At 43.4% G+C, this 21,013-nt stretch overlaps 1 protein-coding gene across 12 annotated transcripts in view; it reads right to left on the bottom strand.

The window, feature by feature from the left end:
- Gramd1b (GRAM domain containing 1B) overlaps window positions 1-21,007 on the bottom strand; it is a 175,395-nt gene extending 154,388 nt beyond the window's left edge. For all 12 annotated transcript variants that reach the window (XR_007344610.1, XR_007344611.1, XM_048796002.1 and 9 more), the window contains exon 1: window positions 20,680-21,007. Coding sequence is in view for 10 of the 12 variants with exons in the window: in XM_048796002.1 (XP_048651959.1) it covers window positions 20,680-20,921 (242 nt within the window). In the remaining 2 variants the exon portion in view is untranslated. The remainder of the gene's footprint in view (window positions 1-20,679) is intronic.
- Between the last annotated feature and the right edge of the window lie 6 nt (window positions 21,008-21,013).

The raw sequence follows: 21,013 nt of genomic DNA on the forward strand, positions 1-21,013 counted from the left end.
AGGACTTAGGTCTAAGCCTCCAGTATAATGTCAGATAGGTACATGAACTGAACAATATAGACAGAGGGCTGAATTGAAAGTACATGTCACCGCCTCCTTTTGAGTCTGGTTTCTGTCATTACTTAGTTGTATGGATGTGGGTATGCTTTGGAGTTTCAATTCCTTAAGGACCAGGTGGGCACTCTCATTACATCTGCCCCACAGGATGCAGGAACAAATGACTCAATGAATTGTCATGCCACAAGTTTATCATTGGAGGGCCTGGTGTGTGCCAGGCACCAGGGTGAGTGCTGGGGCAAATATCAAGATCAATTATATTCTGATCATGCATTTCCTGAGTCCAGGGCCTGGTTAATTGATTTAAGAAGAATAAATGCTACCCAAATTAAGAGATTACGATAAATGGCTATTGCCCACATTGTTTTCATTTGTGTCCATGTGGGTGCCATTCTTTACCATTCCTGAGGGAAGCAGCCCACAGCAGGTGTCAGTGTCTCTTCTTTCCGATCTGCCTTCCCCCTTGGAGTCAGTTCAAGCTCCATGTTCTACGGTGGCTCAATAAATTTCCATCCACTGCCTGCCTTCAAGGCTGGTGTTACATTGAGTGATAAAGGGCCAGGCAGCCCTTTGACTCTTGGCTCCCACGAGGGCCAACTGTCTCCCACAAACACCAGCAGAACAACTGCTTTGGCATCTGACAGCTGCAGAGACAGACCCAGTTTAATTTCATCATCTCCCAAGGTCTTGGGCTATGTCAGAGCAACAAATGTGTCTGCATTCCAAAATGCCCACACCAAATCAAATTAAGTCCCTCTCTTCGTGGAAGGGGAGTCAGCTTCCCACAGTCAGCCACCAGCTCCTCCCTGTGACATTGAACCCAGGGCTTCATGCATGCTAGGTAGTAAGAAGACTGAGATTTATTTTTCTGTAGAGAATTTCCAGTTTCTTCAAAATGGTGGAAGAAGATTCTACCTCTTACAAGTCCTTATTTCTGGTTTTTTAAAAACTTTTTTAAAAAAATATTTTATTTTTCAATTGTAGTTGGATATAATACCTTTATTTTATTTATTTTTATGTGGTGCTGAGGATTGAAACCAGGGTCTCACACATGCTAGGCGAGCGTCTACTGCTGAGCCACATCCCAAGCCCCATAATTCCTAATTTCTAAATATTAGGAAACAAATCAACTTCTTTTCAGTGATGTGCCCCAAAATTTGAATTTAAATAAACAGGAACTAATGTTGCATTATTAATTTTGCCCACTGGGGGCTGGGGATGTGGCTCAAGCGGTAGCGCGCTCACCTGGCATGCGTGCGGCCCGGGTTCGATCCTCAGCACCACATACAAGCAAAGATGTTGTGTCCGCCGAGAACTAAAAAATAAATATTAAAATTCTCTCTCTCTCTCTCTCTAAAAAAAAATAAAATAAAATATGATCTATGGATTGATGATCCAATTAGTATGTGTGCCACAAGAGCCTGGAGAGAACTATCAAATAAAGGTGAATAAATTTAAAAAAAAAAAAATTGCCCATTGTCTCTCCACCATTACTAGGATGTAAAATCTACTAGGGCAGAAACTATTTTGTCTACTAGTATTTCCAGTGTCAAGAACAATAACCTGCCACATTGTATGTAATCAGTAAACAGTTGTTGGATTGATTAGGGGGGCAGGAAGTTGGAAAGAAGGATGCATCTGCTCCAAAATGCTTCTTCCCTGCAGAATGAACAACTGTTGCCTCGACCTGGAAGGAGAAGATGAGAAAAAGTGTTGTTGCCAAGGCAACCACAGCTCCAAAAATAAACACCCTTCAAAGCCACCATGAGCCTGTGTGTGTGTGTGTGTGGAGGGGGGTACCTAACTGATACTTGCACACTATGTCAGGGCCCTGGGTCAACTGCCAGACACAATATCACTCCCAGCGTGCTCTTACTTGCCAGAGCCTCTTTGTAGGTAAGGTCAAGCACTCTCACCTGCCTACTTCAAATCTGGCTCCTCTGAATAAAGACCACCCTTAGAAGAATAGCAGTCTCAGGTCTCTGGGCACTTACAGTCTAATGGAGGACACAAACAGGACAAAGAAATAAAATACAGAAAAAAACAAGCAGGTTTTAAACAGACAAAGAAGCCAATACATAATTATCTAGATTTACATGAGTGGCATATGGGGGGTAATTATTCAGCTTCAAAAGTCTTGCTTTGCAAAATGATTTATATTAGAATTCCATGAAAATCAAATTTCCTTATATGCTTTCATCACTCAATTCTTTATTCATTCCCTAAATACATGTTTACTGAGCTCCCCACCATGTTTCATGCAAAATGCTTAGCAGGTGCCAAAATGAAATAAACTCTGACTTCACAGTTTAGGATCGGGTAAAAGATACAGTGTGAGCATGCTATACCATCTTAGCTCAGGAAGCTGCAGGAATATATAGGTGATACCTGAGTAAAGAAATACTGCCTGGAGGAAAGGCTAGTGAACCATGCCAAAGGAGAAGAAGGCCTTAGAGTGGCATTGTGGGTCAGAGCTGTAAGAGGAGCTGAGTCTGAAGAAGCAATGTCTATGAAAACCTGGAAACATGGGAGTATCTCTTCAATGAACTTAGAGGTCTGGCTAGAGTGGCAATACATGAGGTAGGAAGAAGAACAGAGGTGGACACACAGCCTACTCTAGCTGCAGAGTGCGGAACTAAAGAGGAGGAGATGTAAGGGTGTCAAGGAGACCAGTTAGGAGGATGCTTTTAAACTATAGATGAGAGATGGCAACAGAGAAGGGGTGAGAAGGTAGACCGAAGAACATTTCCTTCTGAGGGGGAAGCCTCCTCATATCAAAAAGCACCAAGCCTCCTCATATCAAAAAGCACAGAGTAGGAGGAACTGGATTAGAGGAAAAGATGATAAGCTCGACAGAAAACAAACAAAACTCTGATGAAAATTCCAATGGAAATGTGCATTAGCGAGGTGGAAATGAGCCTAAGACCCAGCAAAGAAAGAGATGAGGTAGGAGATGCAAATGGGAGAGTCATGCTACACTTTGAATGTTTCCTCCAATACACATGTTAAAATCTAGGTAGGATTAATGTCATAACAAAAGGGCACCATGGGCCCCCTTTGCCGTTTTGCCATTCTGCCTTCTGCCATGTGAAGACAAAGTATTCCTTCCTCTGAAGGATGGGGGAGAAAGACCTTTGTTAGATGCCAGTGTCTTGACCTTGGCACCAGAACTGTAAGAAAGTAAATTTCTGTCCCTTATAAATTACTCAGTCCCAGGCACTCTGTTATAGCAGCAAAAGATGGAGAAAGTCAGTCAACATAAAACAGAATCATTAAAGCCAGAGGCTTGGATGAACCTGACCAAAGATAGTATGTAGGTTTAGGAGGAGAAAAAGAAATGAAGGGAAAAGAAAAGGAGGAGAAATAAGAAACCTGGAGTCAGGACTTTGAGCAGGCTATCACTGAAGGAAAGACAGGTAAGAGTGGTCCCCAAATTATAAATCTAGACTTACACATCATTTTCCAGTAACTATCAATATAGATCAGAAGAGGGATCAGCTGGGTGCAGTGGCACACACCTGTAATCCCAGCAGCTCAGAAGGCGGAGGCAGGAGGATCACAAGTTCAAAGACAGCCTCAGCAATTTAGTGAGGTGCTAAGCAACTCAAAGAGACCCTATCACTAAATAAAATACAAAATAGGGCTGGGGATGTGGCTCACTGGTCAAGTGTCAAGCCCTATTTTGTATTTTATTTAGATACAGGGTCTCATGCAGTTGCTTATTACCTCGCTGTAGCTGAGGCTGGCTTTGAACTTGCCATCCTCCTGCCTCAGTGTCCAGAGCTGAGATTACTTGCCCCCTGTACCCAGCTTCCTTTTATTAACTAATGAAAAAATTAACATAATTCTTCAGGCACATATACTAACTTTTGCCTTACAAGAAGAAATGAAAATGTCTACTCTTTATTTTATAATTTTGTTGAAGCCCATGGAGATTGAGTTACCTGCTTGGGGCCACAGAGGAAGAAAATTAACAGAACTGAAGTCTCTATCCCCTGCTCCCTCAACTGGTCTCTAAGCCTAGTGTCGGGACAGTAGTCCTAGGAAAACCATCCCCTTGTTCCCAAAGAAAAGGCTACGAGGTCTGCAGGAGCATCATGGCTCACTGATTAAAGATATGACTCTGGACGGTGCAAATAGAGTCTCCATGAGAAATAAATTGGACAGTACAGTTGAGAGATCTATATTTTGGACCCACTTTTGTCACCAACCAGCTTTGTGGCCTTAGGCTTCTTGGTTTCTTCAAGGTTGAAATGATCTCACAAATACCATCCACCACAGAATGGATTCTCTGAGAGAGATGAAGAATCAGGGGCTTCCAGGTGGTAACTGAATATACGTGAACTAAGGTGGTGTGGTGTAAAATCAAGGCCTCTGACCCTGCTCTCCTCTCCTGCCCAGCAGAGTCTTCCCTGAGACCTATTTTGTTTTCATGTTTTAGTGTAAATCCCACGTTTTATGGTTTGGATCTGGAATGTCCTCTGAAGGCTCATATATTGAAGGCTTGGTCCTCAGTGCAGCAATGACCAGAGATGGGGCTTTGGGGAAGTGATTGGATCATGAGGGCTCTGACCTCATCATGGATCAGTCCACTGACAGATCCATATTCTGATGGCATTATTGGGAGATGATAGAAACCGTAGGATGTGGGGCCTAGAGGATATTCCTGGAAGGGTATACCTTGTCCCTGGTCCCCTCCTTGTTCTTTCTCTGCTTCTCAGTTACCATGAGGTAAGCAGCTTTGCTCTGCCACGCCCTTCTGCCATGGTGTTCTGCCTCACCTCCAGCCCAAAAGAATGGAGCCCATTGACCACAGGCTAACGTCTCTGAAACCATGAGCCAAAATAAATCTCGACTCCTCTAAGTTGGTTTTCTCAGGTATTTTATCAGCTAACACACATGATTTAGTCTGAATACCTTATTCTACTAAAACTATCTTCCACACTTAGTTGTGAGCTCCTCAATGGAAGGACCATGTACCCATCTCTGTATCCCAAGCACCAAGCCTGGAGCCAATGCCCAGCAAATATGTAATAAATATTTAAATTTTAAAATACACAAAATTTTAAAATGTGAATAAATAAGTATTTGTGTAACGGTGGGCATTATCTCTCCTGAGTTATCTACACTGTCAGCCAAATCTCTCTGACGGTGAAATACAGGATTACACATTGACAATCAATAGAGACATTCTGGGAAGCAATCCAGAGAAGGCACTTCAAAGAGAGATGAGTCTCCAGTGTTTCTAAGAACTTTCTGAATGGGCAGGCCACATCCTCCGTTCACCTCTAATACGATACCATCTTCTAGCATACATGGCTGACAGTGGTTGAAAATTCTGCCAAGAGGTGGACAAGTGTGTAAGTAAATGCTAGTATAAAGTCAGGCCTTTCCTCAAAATCTGGAAGCAACAGCCCAGATTACTAATAGTGAGTCTTGGAAAAAATATTATCTTCCATCTAAATTGTATCATAGGGAACTTCAGTTAGATCTTTCTCAAAAGAACAACTTGAAATCATAGAAAGGGGCAACCCACAGAGACAATACAATCTTCTTTCCTGGGTCGATTGCTTTAAATGAGATTTTTTCAGTCAAGAAGAAACAGTTCACCATTGACACAGGTGGAGAAAGCACTTGTCATCCCCCAAGCTAAGGGCAAACTATTTCCTGGAGAAGCTCCACCCTGTTCAAAATAACCTTTATTGCTGCTATTACATCCAACCCTGAGAATCAACAAAAGGTCAGAAAGAGCTTTAGAGTGCAGTGACCCAGCCAGAATAAAAATGCTGCTAGATCAAGGCACACTGCTCTGAGGGTCAGCTTGGCACTGACATGCTTGGAGGTCAGAGACCATCTGGAAAAGGCTGAGCACAAACATCTGCCAGAGCTCTTCCCCCTCCCCTGCCTGGAGAAATATCTCAGCCTGATAGCTTCTCCAGAAAGAGTGCTCCAGAAATGTCCTCCTGTGCTACAACGTTTAACATTATTGGTCTTTGTTTCTGCTTCCTGTTGCATGGAATCTCCAGAGTGATAGTGAAAAGTGTGTCTTTTGACATTCATAATAAGCCCCTTTGATAAAACCTGAGTTTATGCTAATGCAGTGACTTGGGATGGAGCCCACAGATATCTCAGAAAGGGACCAGTCACAGAAAGACCAAGTGATTGGAGATTAGTGGGTTAGGTTTCTAAATCTCCAAGAAAAGGGAAGTGGTGGGTGGGGGATGGCTGGAGATCAAGCTCCATAAAAACTCGTGAGTAACACAATTTGCAGCTCTTGAGCAGCAGGGTTACTGAACTTGTGGAAGTGCTGGGAGGGAAGTGTGCCCAGAAAGAGCACTGAAGGTCATCAACCTCCTCCCCACCCCCTACCTCACCCCACGTACCTCTTCATTTGGCTATTCATTTGCATGCTTTTATAATAAACAGATAAAATATTTCCCTGACTTCTGTGAGCCATCCTAACAAATTAACTGAATCCAAGAAGGGGATCAGGACCCCCAGTTGAAAGCTGTTGGATCAGAAATATGGGTGGCCTGACTTGGGATTGGCATCTGAAGTGAGAGTGAATAAGATGAAAAAGAGGAAAGAGAAAGGGAGGAATCCCAGGGCTTTGGAACTCTTTAGATGGTTACTAAGAAGCGGGATGAATAAAACAAACATTGATGGGTTTGAAGCAAAGGTCTGATATAATACTATCAAAGGTTGGGAGGACCAAAGGGTGCTCCTGTTGGTCCCCCAACATTACAGGTTTCCAGATGTGTTTGCTCCAGTTTGGAATAATTTTAAACATCAGAAGACAAAGACTGCAATGGGAAATCTAAACTAAAATTGCCCTAGATAATAAACAGATAAATCAAGATGAAATAAAGGATAGGGTCCCTTAGCTGAACCCCTTGGAGACCCCAAGCCTTTTGCACAAGAAAGGGTAAAATGGTGGTAGAAGTTGCGGTGGGAGAGCTCTCATGACTCCTTGATACAGAAGCCTCATGTGCTATGACATCAAGAGCCATGAATCAATCCCTGATATGGGCTGCATCGGGAGCGGAAGAGCATAAATATGTGAGGGTTGATGAGAGTACTAAAGTTGAAATGTTTAAACAAGCTTTATATAAAGTTGTATCTCTTTTACCTGAATGTTTTATAGGAATGGATATTACATCTGGTTGGAAATACTTCCCCTACAGAGTAATATAAAGCTAAAACCTGTTAATAAAATCCTACTAGGGAAAAATAAGGGTTGATAGAATTAAGGTAAACTTTGTGGGAGAATTGACATTCTTGAACAGCTTTTATGTGAAATAGTTGCATCTTTTTCATCTGATTATAAGTAAGTACCTGTATATGACCGGGAAATGTTTCCCCTACCTAGCATTATAAGACAGAAGGCATGCAAGTCTGTCCTCTGAGTCATATTCATTGGAACCAGTAAGATTGCCCAAGTCCACACAGTGTAAAGTAGAAGCGGGATTGCTGGTATGGACAAATTCTCCCTTGATAGCCCTGTGTGGAGCCTAGACTGGAGCTTATGGCAAAAGCCTGGGAGCACCTCCCAACAATAACAATTGGGGATTTGGACTAAAGAATTTGGATGGTTTATACAGGATCATGCTACTTAGGGAACACAAGGAGGAGATATTCAGGAACAGGAGCTTTTACCCTTCGGATTGACTCCAGAACTGTGTGAAAAATGGCTAGATTCTATCATCACTTGGACTGTGCTCTATAAATCACTTTGAACCAACCAACAAAGACCTGCTGGGTTGGGGGGGGCAGCTCCAATGAGAAGAAACAACATTCTGTTTGGAAGGATGCCACTCTGATTGCAGAAAGTAGATCCACTCTGTGTTGAATTGCATGCTGTTTTCTTAGCAGTGATAGAAAAAATGAAGCATGGTAAAATCCTCATGTTTGAGTTTTTATTCACTCATGGGCAGTGTCCAATGGCCTGCCCATGGTCAAGCAGAAAAAGCCACAATGGAAACCTGGTTTAGTAAAGAGATGCCAATGTTGGGGAAGGCCCCAGGAAATCACTATGCGAAGGTACAAGGCACATTAGAGTATCACATTGTAACGCCCATCAGAAGAAACTCTTGCAGGTTCGTTCAGAAGGTGATTGGAATAAACAACAGATGACCTTATGTACTCACGTAAGACGGTCACCTGGGTCCATGAAATGAGGAAACATGGAAGTACTGCAACAATGCAGAGATCAGAGATGCATCTTATACCATCCAAGCCACATAATGCCAATAAGAACTGTTTGATCTGCCAATGAGAGCAGTAGAGATTGCAGATGGCTCTGCAGCAGATTCCCCAAAAGGGAGGTCCTACACGCAGCTGGCAAGTCAAACTGAAGCTGGTAGCCTCAGGAACCTCGACAGGAATAGAAACTGACTCTGACTCTGGACTGCATCCCTGACGGAAGATGTAAATGCCGGAGTACTATAAAAGAATGCAAACAGAGGGCTAGGGATGTGGCTCAAGCCGAAGCGCGCTTGCCTGGCATGTGTGCGGCCCGGGCTCAATCCTCAGCACCACATACAAACAAAGATGTTGTGTCTGCCGAAAACTAAGAAATAAATATTAAAAAAAAAAAAAAGAATGGAAACAGAGTACACCACACAAATTTGGATGTTCAACTGTCATTTCTTCAAAAGAGGGGATATACTTTACAGTCCACAATATCCAATAAGGAGTAGAGATATCGCAAAGAATAGAAGTTTATTTGGCTTATGATTCTGGAGACTGGAAGCCCAAAAACATGGCCCTGGCATCTGCTCAGCATCTATTAAGGGTCTTTTCGCCACATCATAACACGACAGAGGGCATCACATGACAAGATGAAGCAAGCTTGCTATTTTGGATCTCACTTCTTAATAAGTTATCACTATCTTTATGCTAATGTCATCATGCAGCCCACCCTTACAGCTTCATCTAATCCTCATTACCTCCTAAAGCCCCACCTCTAAATATCATAAACATATGAATTTGAATATTAAATTTCCAATGAATGAATTTTGGGGAGAGATATTCAAACCTCAGCAGATGACTATATTTTTTACTTTTGGGATTTGGTGCTGGGGATCAAACTCAGGGCCTCATGCATGCTAAGTAAATACTTTACCATATACTAGCCTGCTTTTTTTTTTTTTCCTACTTGATACAGTGATCAACTGACCAAGGCTGCAATGCCAAGTGCTAGAAACCTGGTTAATTTCTGAGCACGAAACTATAACAGTATTTTAAAATTTTTACGTCAGAATTCTTTAAGATCTCATGGGGCAGATTGTGCCCTCACCTCATCTGGCACGTTTGGAGTTGCACTGCCTAGTGGTCAAGATAGCCCATGAGTCACCCTAACCTACATTAATGGGAGTGGACTATGGGGGCAGCACTTACCAGACTAGCATGCTGCCAGTAACCTGGACCAAGAGTGGCCGAACCTGATGCTCCTCCCAGAGGTAAGAAAGTCTGGGCATTAATGTGGAAGGAGGCATAGTAGCTGAGAGTAGAAGAATAAATAAATGTCCTATTGATGAAGGAGATCCAATACTACATTAACGCCTCAGAAGAGGCTCGGAACAAGAGATGAACCTGTTAGACCAGGCAACTGAAAAGATGAAGCTTTATATTGTCCTGATTTTGGACCTGACAAGGTGAGATGGAAAACTACAAGCCCGAGTGTCCTCACGCTGGGAGATATTTCCATTTGATACATTGATAGGCTGGACTAATTATTAATGACTTGAATGGGTCTAGTAATAAGCCAGTATTTTTGAACTGTTACAATCCTTTAATTATAAGGGATTTGTGGTCAAAGATCAAGAGGTGGCCTGTGGTATATATGAAATACATGTAGCCTTTATCCCTAGCTCCTATCACAGAGCTCCTAAAACCCTTGGAATCTCCTGAGTGATAAGAGTTCTGTTTTGGTTTGGTTTTTGGGTTTTCGGTTTTTGTTTTGTTTTTTTTTCAGTACTAGGGATTGAACCCAGAAGCCCTTTTACCATTGCACCATACCTCCAGTTCTTCTTCTTCTTTTTCATTTTTATTTTCTGAGTCATAATCTGGCTAAGTTGCCCAAGCTGGCCTGGAACTTGTGATCCTCCTGACTTGGCCTCCCCAGATTCTGGGATTGTAGGCATACACACTACACCCAGCAAGATAGGAGTGTCTCTTATTCATAACTAGCCCTTTGGATAGACTGAGTTTATACTAATGGATGATTTAGGATAAGGCTTCTGGATAACTCCAGGATAGGGCCACTCACCAGAGATAGGTTTTTAGCCCAACCCAATGACCCACCAAAAAAAGGGGAAATGGTGACAGGTAGGTGTTGTGGGGGACTATAGATGAAACTGCAAAAACTCTTGGGCAACAAACTTTGCTGAGCTTCTGTATTGCTAAACTCATGGGGGGTGCCAGAAGGGTGGTATGCCCAGAAGGAGCAGAGATTCCTGCCGCACCACACACCTTGCCGTATGGGCTTCTCCATCTGGCGGTGTATCTGTGTCTTTGATAATAAACTGGTAAATGTAAGTGTTTCCCTGAGTTCTGTGAGCTATCTTAGCAAATTGGTCAAATTCAAAGAAGGGATCAGGTCCAAGTTTATAGTCATTTGGTCAGAAGTTCGGGCAACCTGGGCTTTGAAACTGGCATCTAAGTGAGGGCGGTCATGTGGGGCTGAGCTGTCACCTGTGGGATTATGCTATCTCCAGGTAGATGGTATCAGAATTCAATTGAATTTAAGACACCCAGTTGGTGTTCACTGAAGAATGGCTTGGTATATAAGAAAATAAAGAATAAAGTAAAGTAAAGATTAAAAAAAAAAAAACTTGTTCTTCCTTTGGAGTTACTTAACCTCAACCTTTGGACCAGTGTTCTCCCTTAACTTCTATGGGAACAAGTTACAGAAGAACAAAAAGAAAAATCCCTCAATTAAAAAGAAAATCTGAGCCAGGCGTGGTGGCGAACCCCTGTAATCCCAGCCACTCTGGAGGCTGGACAGGAGGATCAGGAGTTCAAAGCCAGCCTCAGCAATGGCGAAGTGCTAAGCAACTTAGTCCCTGTCTCTAAATAAAACACAAAATAAGGCTGGGGATGTGGCTCAGTGGCCAAGTGCCCCCTGAGTTCAATCCCACTACCAAAAGAAAAGAAAAAAAAATCTGAATAAAAAAAAAATACTAAAAGAGGGGGCTGGGGTTATGGCTCAGTGGTGGAGCACTCACCTAGCACAGGTGAAACACTAGGGTTCGATCCTCAGCACCACATAAAGATAAATAAATAAAGGTATTGTGTCCATCTACAACTAAAAAAACATTAAAAAGAAAAACACTAGAAGACCATACACCAAACATGCCATTAACATGTTAAAATTACAACCTATTTTCCTCTTTCCAATTACCCAAAAAATTCACAACTAGGTATTTTATTAGACACATATTTGTTGACTTCTTAGTATAAAAAATTATTTATTCAAGACAATAAACTAGAAGATCCTAGCATCTTCTCAAAAATATATCACAAAACTAACCATCCATTGTCTTCCTGTATTTTTCTATTTGTTGGGACAAACATTGCAAGAATTCCTGCTGTAGTCAGTCTTTCATTACTGTAACTAAATACCTGAGGGCTGGGGTTGTGGCTCAGCAGTACAGCGCTTGCCTCACACATGCCAGACCCTGGTTCAATCCTCAGCACCACGTAAAGATAAATAAGTAAAATAGAGGTATTGTGTCCAACTACAACTAAATATCTGAGGCACGCTAGCTTTGTTTAAAAGAGTTTTATTTAACTCACAGCTCTAGAGGTTAAAGGGCTTGCATCAAGTGATAGCCTTTTTGCTAAAAGAATCCCGACATGGCTCAGAGTATTATATGGCAAGAGACAGGGAGTAGGCAGGTATGTCTATTTGGTTTTTGTCCCTCTTCTTATAAAGCCATCAGGATTCAGTTGAGGGGGACTCCACCTAATGACCTTACCTAACAGTGATCACCTCCCAAAGGACCCACCTCTAAATATCATGTTTGGATTAATACCCCTTAACACCTCACTCCGGCCTGAGTTCCAGGGACAAATCATACATAGCACTTACCATCCCCAAACTGGGTCCCCAGGCAAATTCTTTTTCCATACTTGCAAAAGAGGGGAAAAACCAAGTGGGCTGTTATTTGTTTTTCTAGTTTGCTCCCCAGCCCTGTTATTTCCTGGTTACATTTACCAACCAAGGCTGCAAACCTCTGTGGTCAGATTGGAGGCAGAAGCCTCAGGCTGGGAACAGGCTTCACCACAGCGAAGCGCTGACGTGGAGAGACCTTAAAAAAGGACCTTCCAGAGATGTGATGACGGGTCAAGCTGAAACTGGCCAACACCTTAGGTCAGAGGCCTGAGTCCAGCCAGTGCCTAGTCACCTCATTTCTGCCACCATGATGTGACTGGTCACCTCATTTCTTTATCTCATCAACAGATCAGGGTTGAGTGACCAGAGCCTCAGCCCTGTCACAGAATCTGCAAAAAATGAAGAAGAAAAGGCTTCACACTATCTAATCAAAAAGATCTATTGAGGCTTCAAAGGAAATACCCCTGGTCCTCTTTACCCCTCTCCTCTTCCTCCACTAGCCTCAGCTAAGGCACAGAAGTATTTTTCTAATGATGATTTTGAACTAATAAGACCAAAATTCCAGAAACATACAACAGAAGAGAGTATCTGAAATCAGGACTACCTCTTGGATGTGTCATGTGGCTGCCTTTGGTGGCACAGGGGTGGCAGTCCATTGTGTAGCATCTCTTTTCACCAGCTCTAAGCATCTCCATCTGTGTCCTTCCTTCCACTTTAAAGTCCATGTTCAATTTTCTGTTCTGTGTCCCTCAGAAATGTTTTATCATCTCTTCTGAGAGAAAGAAGTTTCCTCTAGCTCCAAAATCATGGGTAGAGAGCTTCTAGGCCCCCCAAGACAATTAAAAGCTATTTCTCCTATACACTGGGTACCATAGCCCTTGGAAAGTCACACACTGATTTGAACTACACAGAAAACACTCACAAGAGAGCAAAGGCCCCAGGAAAAGCCCCAGACTTCCTAAAGATCTGTACTCACAGCACCCAGCAACCAGGCCAGCTTGGGCTCTACATCTAGACACCTGATCCAAGGTCAGGCAACTCTCCCACTGAGGTCAGGAAGAAAATTCCCCACTGGCAGCTTAGCCATTCAGATGCCTTAATGAAAAATGAGCACAGTAGAAGCCATTATCAGTGACCAGCATAGTAACTGGAGGCTACACAGCACCTGGGAGAAACTAACCAAGAAGAGCAGAATTCTCACCTGTTAATCTGCCCCGTGTTTATCCTTGTGTCTTGCCTCATGCGTAATCAACACATTCAAGTGCATAACCACATGGAAACTCTTGAAATACCAACTCCCACAGAGGAACCTGGCCAGTGTTGAATCAGCCCCCAGGGCTTCATCTCTACCATCTCAGTTTCCACAAATTATTTTAATCAAGAAACCATATCTACAGCCAATGGCAGGCTGTTTCTCCCAGGGCAGTCCACCTGCACCCTGGGCATTGCCAAACACTGCTGTGCTCTCACAACCCCCCATGCATGTCTCCTCAGTGGCCTTCCGATCTTTCTGAATCCCTGCCTTCCGCCAGAACCAACTTCTCCATATCCACACATGCTCAAGCATGTAGGGACCTGCTGCTGCCAGGCCTTGGGAGATGGAACTGTGAAGAACTCAGACTTTGGAATCAAAGGAACATGGTCCAAAACCCGGCAACGCTTCTGTTTGTCCAGGAGCAAGTTAATCTCTGAACTTCGGGTTTCCCAGCTGTAAAACGTACCTCAGGGGTTTGTTGGGAGGATTAAGTGTAATCATGTACTTAAGGCGCTTAGCAGAAAACTTGGTATGAAGTAGGACTTGGTCTCTGCCCTCAAGGAATTCTGGGTCAGTAGAAGTGTTTGCTAGTTAACCCTATCCAGCACTGACTTCTTAGTAGGCTAAACAATAACAGATCTCCTTTGCATCTGCTTGTTGCTTTGTATTCAGAAGGACACTAGCTTTCTCTCTACCACACTCCCTGTGCTCCCTACATAGGGCAGGGCCAGAGTGGGGAGCTATACAAATAATGACCCTCTGATGGGTAGAGCATTTGAATGTACAAAATCACCTGCTCCCCTGGAAACTGCGCTGAAACCTGAAGCAATTCTTCCTCTAAGGATCAGGAAAAGAAGATAGAGAATCAAGATAAACATGCCAATGATGTATATTCATTACCTGCAAACCACACATCAATTAGGCTGGAGCCAGGCAGATAACCTAGTCTACCAGGCTGGGCAGAATCAGCAAGAGGCACTACCAATGTAGAGCCAAACAGAAACCCTGAGGTTCCAGGTTGAAAACATTCTCTAGCTACCAGGCTGCTGAACTATGAGCAATCAGGACAGGAAAGAAAGAGCCTGCAGTTGGCTGTTGCCCAATTCACTTGCCCCTTGTCCACTTTCCCTTAGCTCCTCAGAGAGTGACGAAAAGATGCCATTCTGGAAGGTGTAGCTACTCCTGATTCCTGACTTTTTGCCAGGATCCAGCAGGGGCTGGAGGGGCTCTGATACTCAGTGTAATTTTTTGTTTTTGTTTTTTGGTACTGATGATTGAACCCAGGGGCACTTTCCCACTGAGCTACATCCACAGTTCTTTTTATTTTCTATTTTGAGGCAGGATTTCGCTTATTAGCTGAGAACCTCACAAATTTGTTGAGCCTGGCCTTAAACTTATGATCCTCCTGCCTCAGCCTCCCAAGTCACTGGGATTACAGGTGTGCAAGATTGACCCAGTTTAGATACATTTTTTTTTTCCATACTGGGGATTGAACTCAGGGGCACTCAACCACTGAGCCACACCTCCAGCTCTATTTTGATTTTATTTAGAGGCAGGGTTTCACTGAGTTGCCCACTCTGTGAATTAGTACCTGTAACAAAGAATCAAACAAATGATGACCCCCAGATCTTCCCCAGTCTCTAGAATCACAGATGTTAGCCACCACATCAGACTCAGTGTGATGGTTTTTGTTTTTTTGTTTTTTTGTTTTTTTTTTTGTTTCTGTTTTATTTTGATTTGGTACTGGGCATTGAACCCAGGGGTGCTTAACCACCTAGCCACATCCCCAGCTCTTTTTAACATTTTGAGACAGGGTCTCAATAACTAGCTTAGGGCCTCACTAAATTGCAGAGCTTTGAACTCACAATCCCCTTCCCTCAGCCTCCGGAGCCACTGGGATTACAGGCATGCACCACCTTGCCTGGCCTCAGTGTGGGTTTTTAACAATCACCACAACCATCTTTGGCCAAGAGATTTAGGGAGACATACAGTTACTAAATCTTTTCTTCTTCTTGTCCTCCTTCTCCTCTTCTTCCTTCTGCTTCTCCTTCTCCTTCTTCTCCTCCTCCTCTTTTTTTTTTTTTTTTAAAAATTTAGTTGTAGATGGACACAATACCTTTATTTTGTTTATTTATTAATTTTTTTATATGGTGCTGAGGATCGAACCCAATGCCTCACACGTTAGGCAAGCGCTCTACCACTGAACCACAACCCCAGCCCCTCCTCCTCTTCTTATATTGTTGCTTTTACTGATTTGCTTGCTTATTTGTTGCAGATACTAATTCTACAAGCTTGCCCCCATCAAGTTCAGCTCTCCAGTGAGTTGCATCTTCTTTGCATAGAAATAACTCTGCATACAGGACTTCATTACATTTTTGATGACTGACTGATTCATTAAAATTCAAACTCTGGCATGAATCAGCCTGTGGGCTCAACAGCTCACCACACCACTCTCATTTTTCCACATTCTTCATTAAGACCACCCTTGGTTGACCATTCCCATCTTCAAACCAACACACCTGCTACAACTTGAATGTATTCCCCAAATGTTCATGTTAATTCCCAAATTCATATGTCAGTAGTATTTACAGGAGGGCCTTTGGGAGGTAATTAGGACTAGATAAAGTCACGAGGATGGGGTCCTCACAATGACATCTCTGGCTTAGAAGAGAAAAAATGGTCTGAGCTAGTGGCTTACTCTGTCTTGCTTGTGATACCTCTGCCATGTATGATACAGCAGGAAACCTTCACTAGATGCTGAGTTATTGCCAATGCCAAGCTCTTGGACTTCCAGCTTCCAGAACTGTGAGCCAAACAGACCTCTATTCTTTACAAATTACCTGATTTTAGGTATTTTATTACAGCAATAGAAGAACAGATTGGAACAGTTATCCATTTCCGTCTTCATGCCAACACACCCAAATCACTTTCATCAAGAGATATTTGGTTCCCATTCAAAATTCAATTCTCCATAGCAAGTAGATTAATGGTTGACTAGGGCTGGTGGGATATGGGTTGGGAGGGATTGAGGGTGCTAGCTAAAGGGTACAGCTTAGTTTGTAAAGTGAGGAAATGTTTTAAAACTGCAGATGTTTATGAGAATACTAAAGACCATTGAATTAAATTATGTTTTTTTTCACCCTGGGAATTGAACCCAGGATCTCATGCATTTTCTACCATACACTACCACTGAGCTAGACTCCCAGCTCCAAATTCAACACTTTAAATAGGTGAATTCTATGGCATGTAAATTAAAACTCAATAAAGCTATTTTTAAAAACTCAGCTCTGTACTCATCTCCTCCAGGAAATTTTCTCAGAAAATTCCACTTCAAACAGTAGAGAAAAGGGAATTATTCACTCACTCATTACCAATTTAGTCATCAACAAACATCTATGGATCCCCATGGAAGGACAGGGACAGTGAGAGGCAGTGAAGACATAAAGATAAACAAGATCAGACTTGGAGTGTTCGAGTGTCATACTTCTGGTCCTTATATCCCCTAACCATACAAATTTTACCCTATTCTCCACTTATTTCTCCCCAGGGTTTAAGGAGAAGAAGGGGATCTCCTGGTACTCTTCTTCGTATTTAAAGCTCAGTGCAGTTAAAATTCATAACCTATGGCCCTCCCAGCCCCTTACCTTCTCCCTCATCAGACCAAATTCTGTGTCAAGCCTCAAAGACATTTTTCTCTATTGAAGAAAGGTAGATTTGGGGTGGGGAATGTGACGAGGTATGCTAATCCTCCTTAATCAAAGCCAGAGCAGAACCATTTTCTAATCTTATTTCCAAGTCACGTAACATGCAAGGAGACTCAAGTGCTGCTCTGGGACATGTGAGTACTAACCTCATACTGTTAGGCACGCATCTACTCCCTGTGAGAGACTCACAGAATAATGACAAGCTTTCACCCTTGACTGGCAAGAGGAAGTTTACAAAACATTTTCCCCTGTATTACCCTTGTGACCTCCCCTCTTGTGACCTCCCATTAGCCCACAGATATTCCCTTCCAAAGATGAAGGTAAACTTGCCAAGGTAAACTGATGTATCCAAGGTTCTACAGTGAATCGAAGACATAATTAGGTGTGAGCTCAAGTCTTCTGACTTTAAGCTTGATGCTCTCTGCCCTCCATGGGCTCTAAATGCCAAAACCTTCTCAGGCAATCTTGGTGACTACTACAGGTACCTGTTCACTTGGTGGCTCACTTCTTTCCAAGAAGCCTTCTATCTCCACAGGCAAAAACTAATGGGGTTTTATTTTAGACACAATCCAGACAGATTCCAACAGAGGCAGGATAGCAGTGGTGAAGAGTAGAGATCTGAATTACACAAATTTAGGTTTGAATCCAGAGCCAGCTGTTTTCTACATACACAGCCTGCCCTCTGTATCTGAGAGTTCTGCATCTGTGGATTCAACCAACTGTGGAGAGAAAATATTCAGATTTGGAAAAAAAAAAAAAATCACCTAGCCAGGCCCCATGGTGCACCCTTGCAATCCCAGCAACTTGGGAGGCCAAGACAGGAGGATCACAAGATCAAGGCCAGCTTGGGCAACTGAGCAAGACCCCGTCTCAAAATAAAAAATAAAAAGCACTAGGGATGTAACTTAGTGGTAGAGTGTCCCTAAGTTCAACTCCCAAGAACATACATACACACAAAAAATTGCATCAATACTGAACATGTACAGACTTTTTTCTTATCATTATTTTCCAGATAACTCAGTACAGCAACTATTTAGGTAGCATTTGCATTTTTTAAGTGATAAGGTAATCTAGAGATGATTTACAGTATGAAGGAGGATGTGCATAGGTTATATGCAAATGCTATGCCATTTTATACAAGGGACTTAGTATCCTCAGGAAGTTGCACAATGAACTCCCTGTGGATACTAAGGGATAACTACAAACATATATTCATCTAATCCAACAAGCCACTACTTAAAAGGCTTTCTCCAACTTTCATAGGAGGCAAAAATCCTTCCTGATTTTTAAGGGTATGATTCCCACTCCAACAAAACTGAAGATTCCACCACACCCTTAAAAAACACTCAAAACCAGGAACACCTTCCTTAAATCTAATTAGATCCATCCCCACGCCCATGCCAACCAGCAAGGCAAGACTCTTTTCTCCGTATTTTGTCCTCAGTACACATAGCAGAATCTTAAGATCAAAACATGGTCTCTTTTAGAGACTCTCAGCAAACTGCAACAAACTCTCAGTTCAAGATTCCCTCCTGCCAAACTCACCCCATTTCTCTCTATTCTCCGGTAAGGGTAGCAGAATGACATCCCAGAACAGAAAGACTTACCCCCAGATTCCACAGAAAGACCCAGAACAAAACTTTGCACTTGCGTCAGCTGGGAAAACCACGTTCAGTCATTGAAACAGAAAATAGAAACTCTGGAAGGCTTAGAATGCTCATGTTCTGCCTAACCTGACCCCACTCTTCAGCACCCAGCTCAGACACATGACTCACCTGTTCCTTCTGCCTTTCCCCATATGGTTCCCGTTAGCCCATCTTTTGCCCCTCTCCTCATACTTTCCTGTTATTTCCTTCTACCTATCTGTGTTTGTCACGATTTGAGTCTCTTCCTCCCAAAAGTCTTCCTCTACTTCTCCAGGGTTCTCTTTTCTTGTATAATCAGTACCACATGGCATAGGATGTGTCTACCAGGGACTCCACCTTTTCTAAAGAGTGAAACTCACATGCCTTAATTTGATATGAGTGTTCTCCTATCCTTCTTCTCAACTTCCACATCCCTCACTCTACCCAACCCAACACACACACTCTCCTCAACATCACTACAATCGGCTGACGTCACACTGCGCTTATAAGAACACTCAGTTAAATACTTGTTGAATTAAACCGAATGAGCCAGTTGCAGTGGTGCATGTCCTGTAATCCCAGCAGCAGGGGAGGTTGAGGAAGGAAGATGGCAAGTTCAAAACCAGCCTCAGTAACTTAGTAAGGCCCTAAGCAACTTAGCAAGACCCTGTTTCAAAAAAAAAAAATTAATTAATTAAAAGGGCTGGGAATGTGGCTCAATGGTTAAGCTTCCCTGTGTTCAATCCCCATCACCCCCCCGCCCCCCATAAAATACAATACAATGAATGAAAGTGAACAGATGGGGTAAAGGAATCCCTGGAAAAGTGGTCAATGATTCAGTTACTTCATACAAAAGCACAAATCTCTGTTAGGAGTCAGGGCCCTAGAGTCCAAAAGTAAATGAATAGGGTAGATGGTATCAATGAACTACAGAGGACTCCCCGCCCCCACAGGAAATGGACTTGGTTCAAACACAGCTTCCTGAAGCAGTTCTTGCCACCAAGGCCAAGTGGAGTTGCCCTATGGGTTTCATACCAATTTTCCTTCTGTGGAAAACGAACTCGGCCCCCCACCACTGCCCCTCTCAGATATCACTTTTACCCAGCAAAAAAGTAGCTGGCACAAGCCACAGTGATATGGAAATGTGACTCTGATGTGGTAGAAAATGTGACTCACTCAACATTAATACTCCACCTGTACACATATGGGTTGGTTTAAGGCAACCTAGTGTAGCCGCATGGAAAATAAAAACTGAAACGGAGTTCAGCAATGGACGTGGACGAGCCTCTCTGTAACTATCTCCATCTGTAGAATAGGAATAAGAATAGTGCCGCCAGAGTTTCTGTAAGGATACTTCCTTTCACTCTACTGATTTTCCCCCCTTTTCTTTTTTTTTTCTGGTACCAGGGATTGAACCCAGGGGTACTTAACACATCCCCAACCCTTATATATTTTTTATTTTGAGACACAGCCTCGCTAAATTGCTGAGGCTGGTTTTAAATTTGCGATCCTCCTGCCTCAGCCTCGCGACAGATGGGATTACCGGCGTGAGCCACTGTGCCAGGCCTGTAAGGATAAAATTTGGAGACACATGGTGAGGTGCCCTCACATAATAAGAGCTCAATAAATACTAGCTGCTGCTTTTTTTATTATTTATTTTGCTTTGAAGATCAAAGGAGATGGAATGTAGCAGGAAACCTCCTGCCAACGTGTCATATAATATGAAGCCCCTGGCTGGGGAAATGGGTGCCGAGTGTGGAAAGTATAATAAGTTCAGTATCCCTGATCCCCGGCGCTGAGCCTTAAGCCTACTCTCGTGACAGGCTCCTGCTTTCGTCCTGGATGTTTCCACCAGGATGCCCTGGGGCCCTGGACGGCTCTGGGGAGGGGCGGGAAGGCAGGGGCGGAACAGGGACGTACCTGCTTTCACTGCACTCCTTCCGCTCCCTCACCCTCAGCCACTTGCGGAGAAGGAAGCGCTTTCGGCGCGGGGAAGCGCTGGGTGTGGAGCAGTTGGACCACGGGGTGTCCTCGTCGCTGGAGGGCGTAATCTCGATGGACGGCAGCTGCAGGAACTCCTTACCAGGAGCCAAGACGACAGGCAGGTCCTGCGCTAACCCGGCCTCCAGGCTCTGCTCCTGCACGTTCTTCATCCGGCGCATCTTGAAGCGCCGGCGGCGGAGCGTGGGGGTAGACGAGCTGGACCAGACCGGGCTGCTCTCCTGCGCGCCCTGCGGCTCGGGCACCTGCAGGG

This window comes from Marmota marmota, unplaced genomic scaffold, assembly GCF_001458135.2.
Source record: "Marmota marmota marmota unplaced genomic scaffold, marMar, whole genome shotgun sequence".
Classification (NCBI taxonomy): Eukaryota; Metazoa; Chordata; class Mammalia; order Rodentia; family Sciuridae; genus Marmota; species Marmota marmota.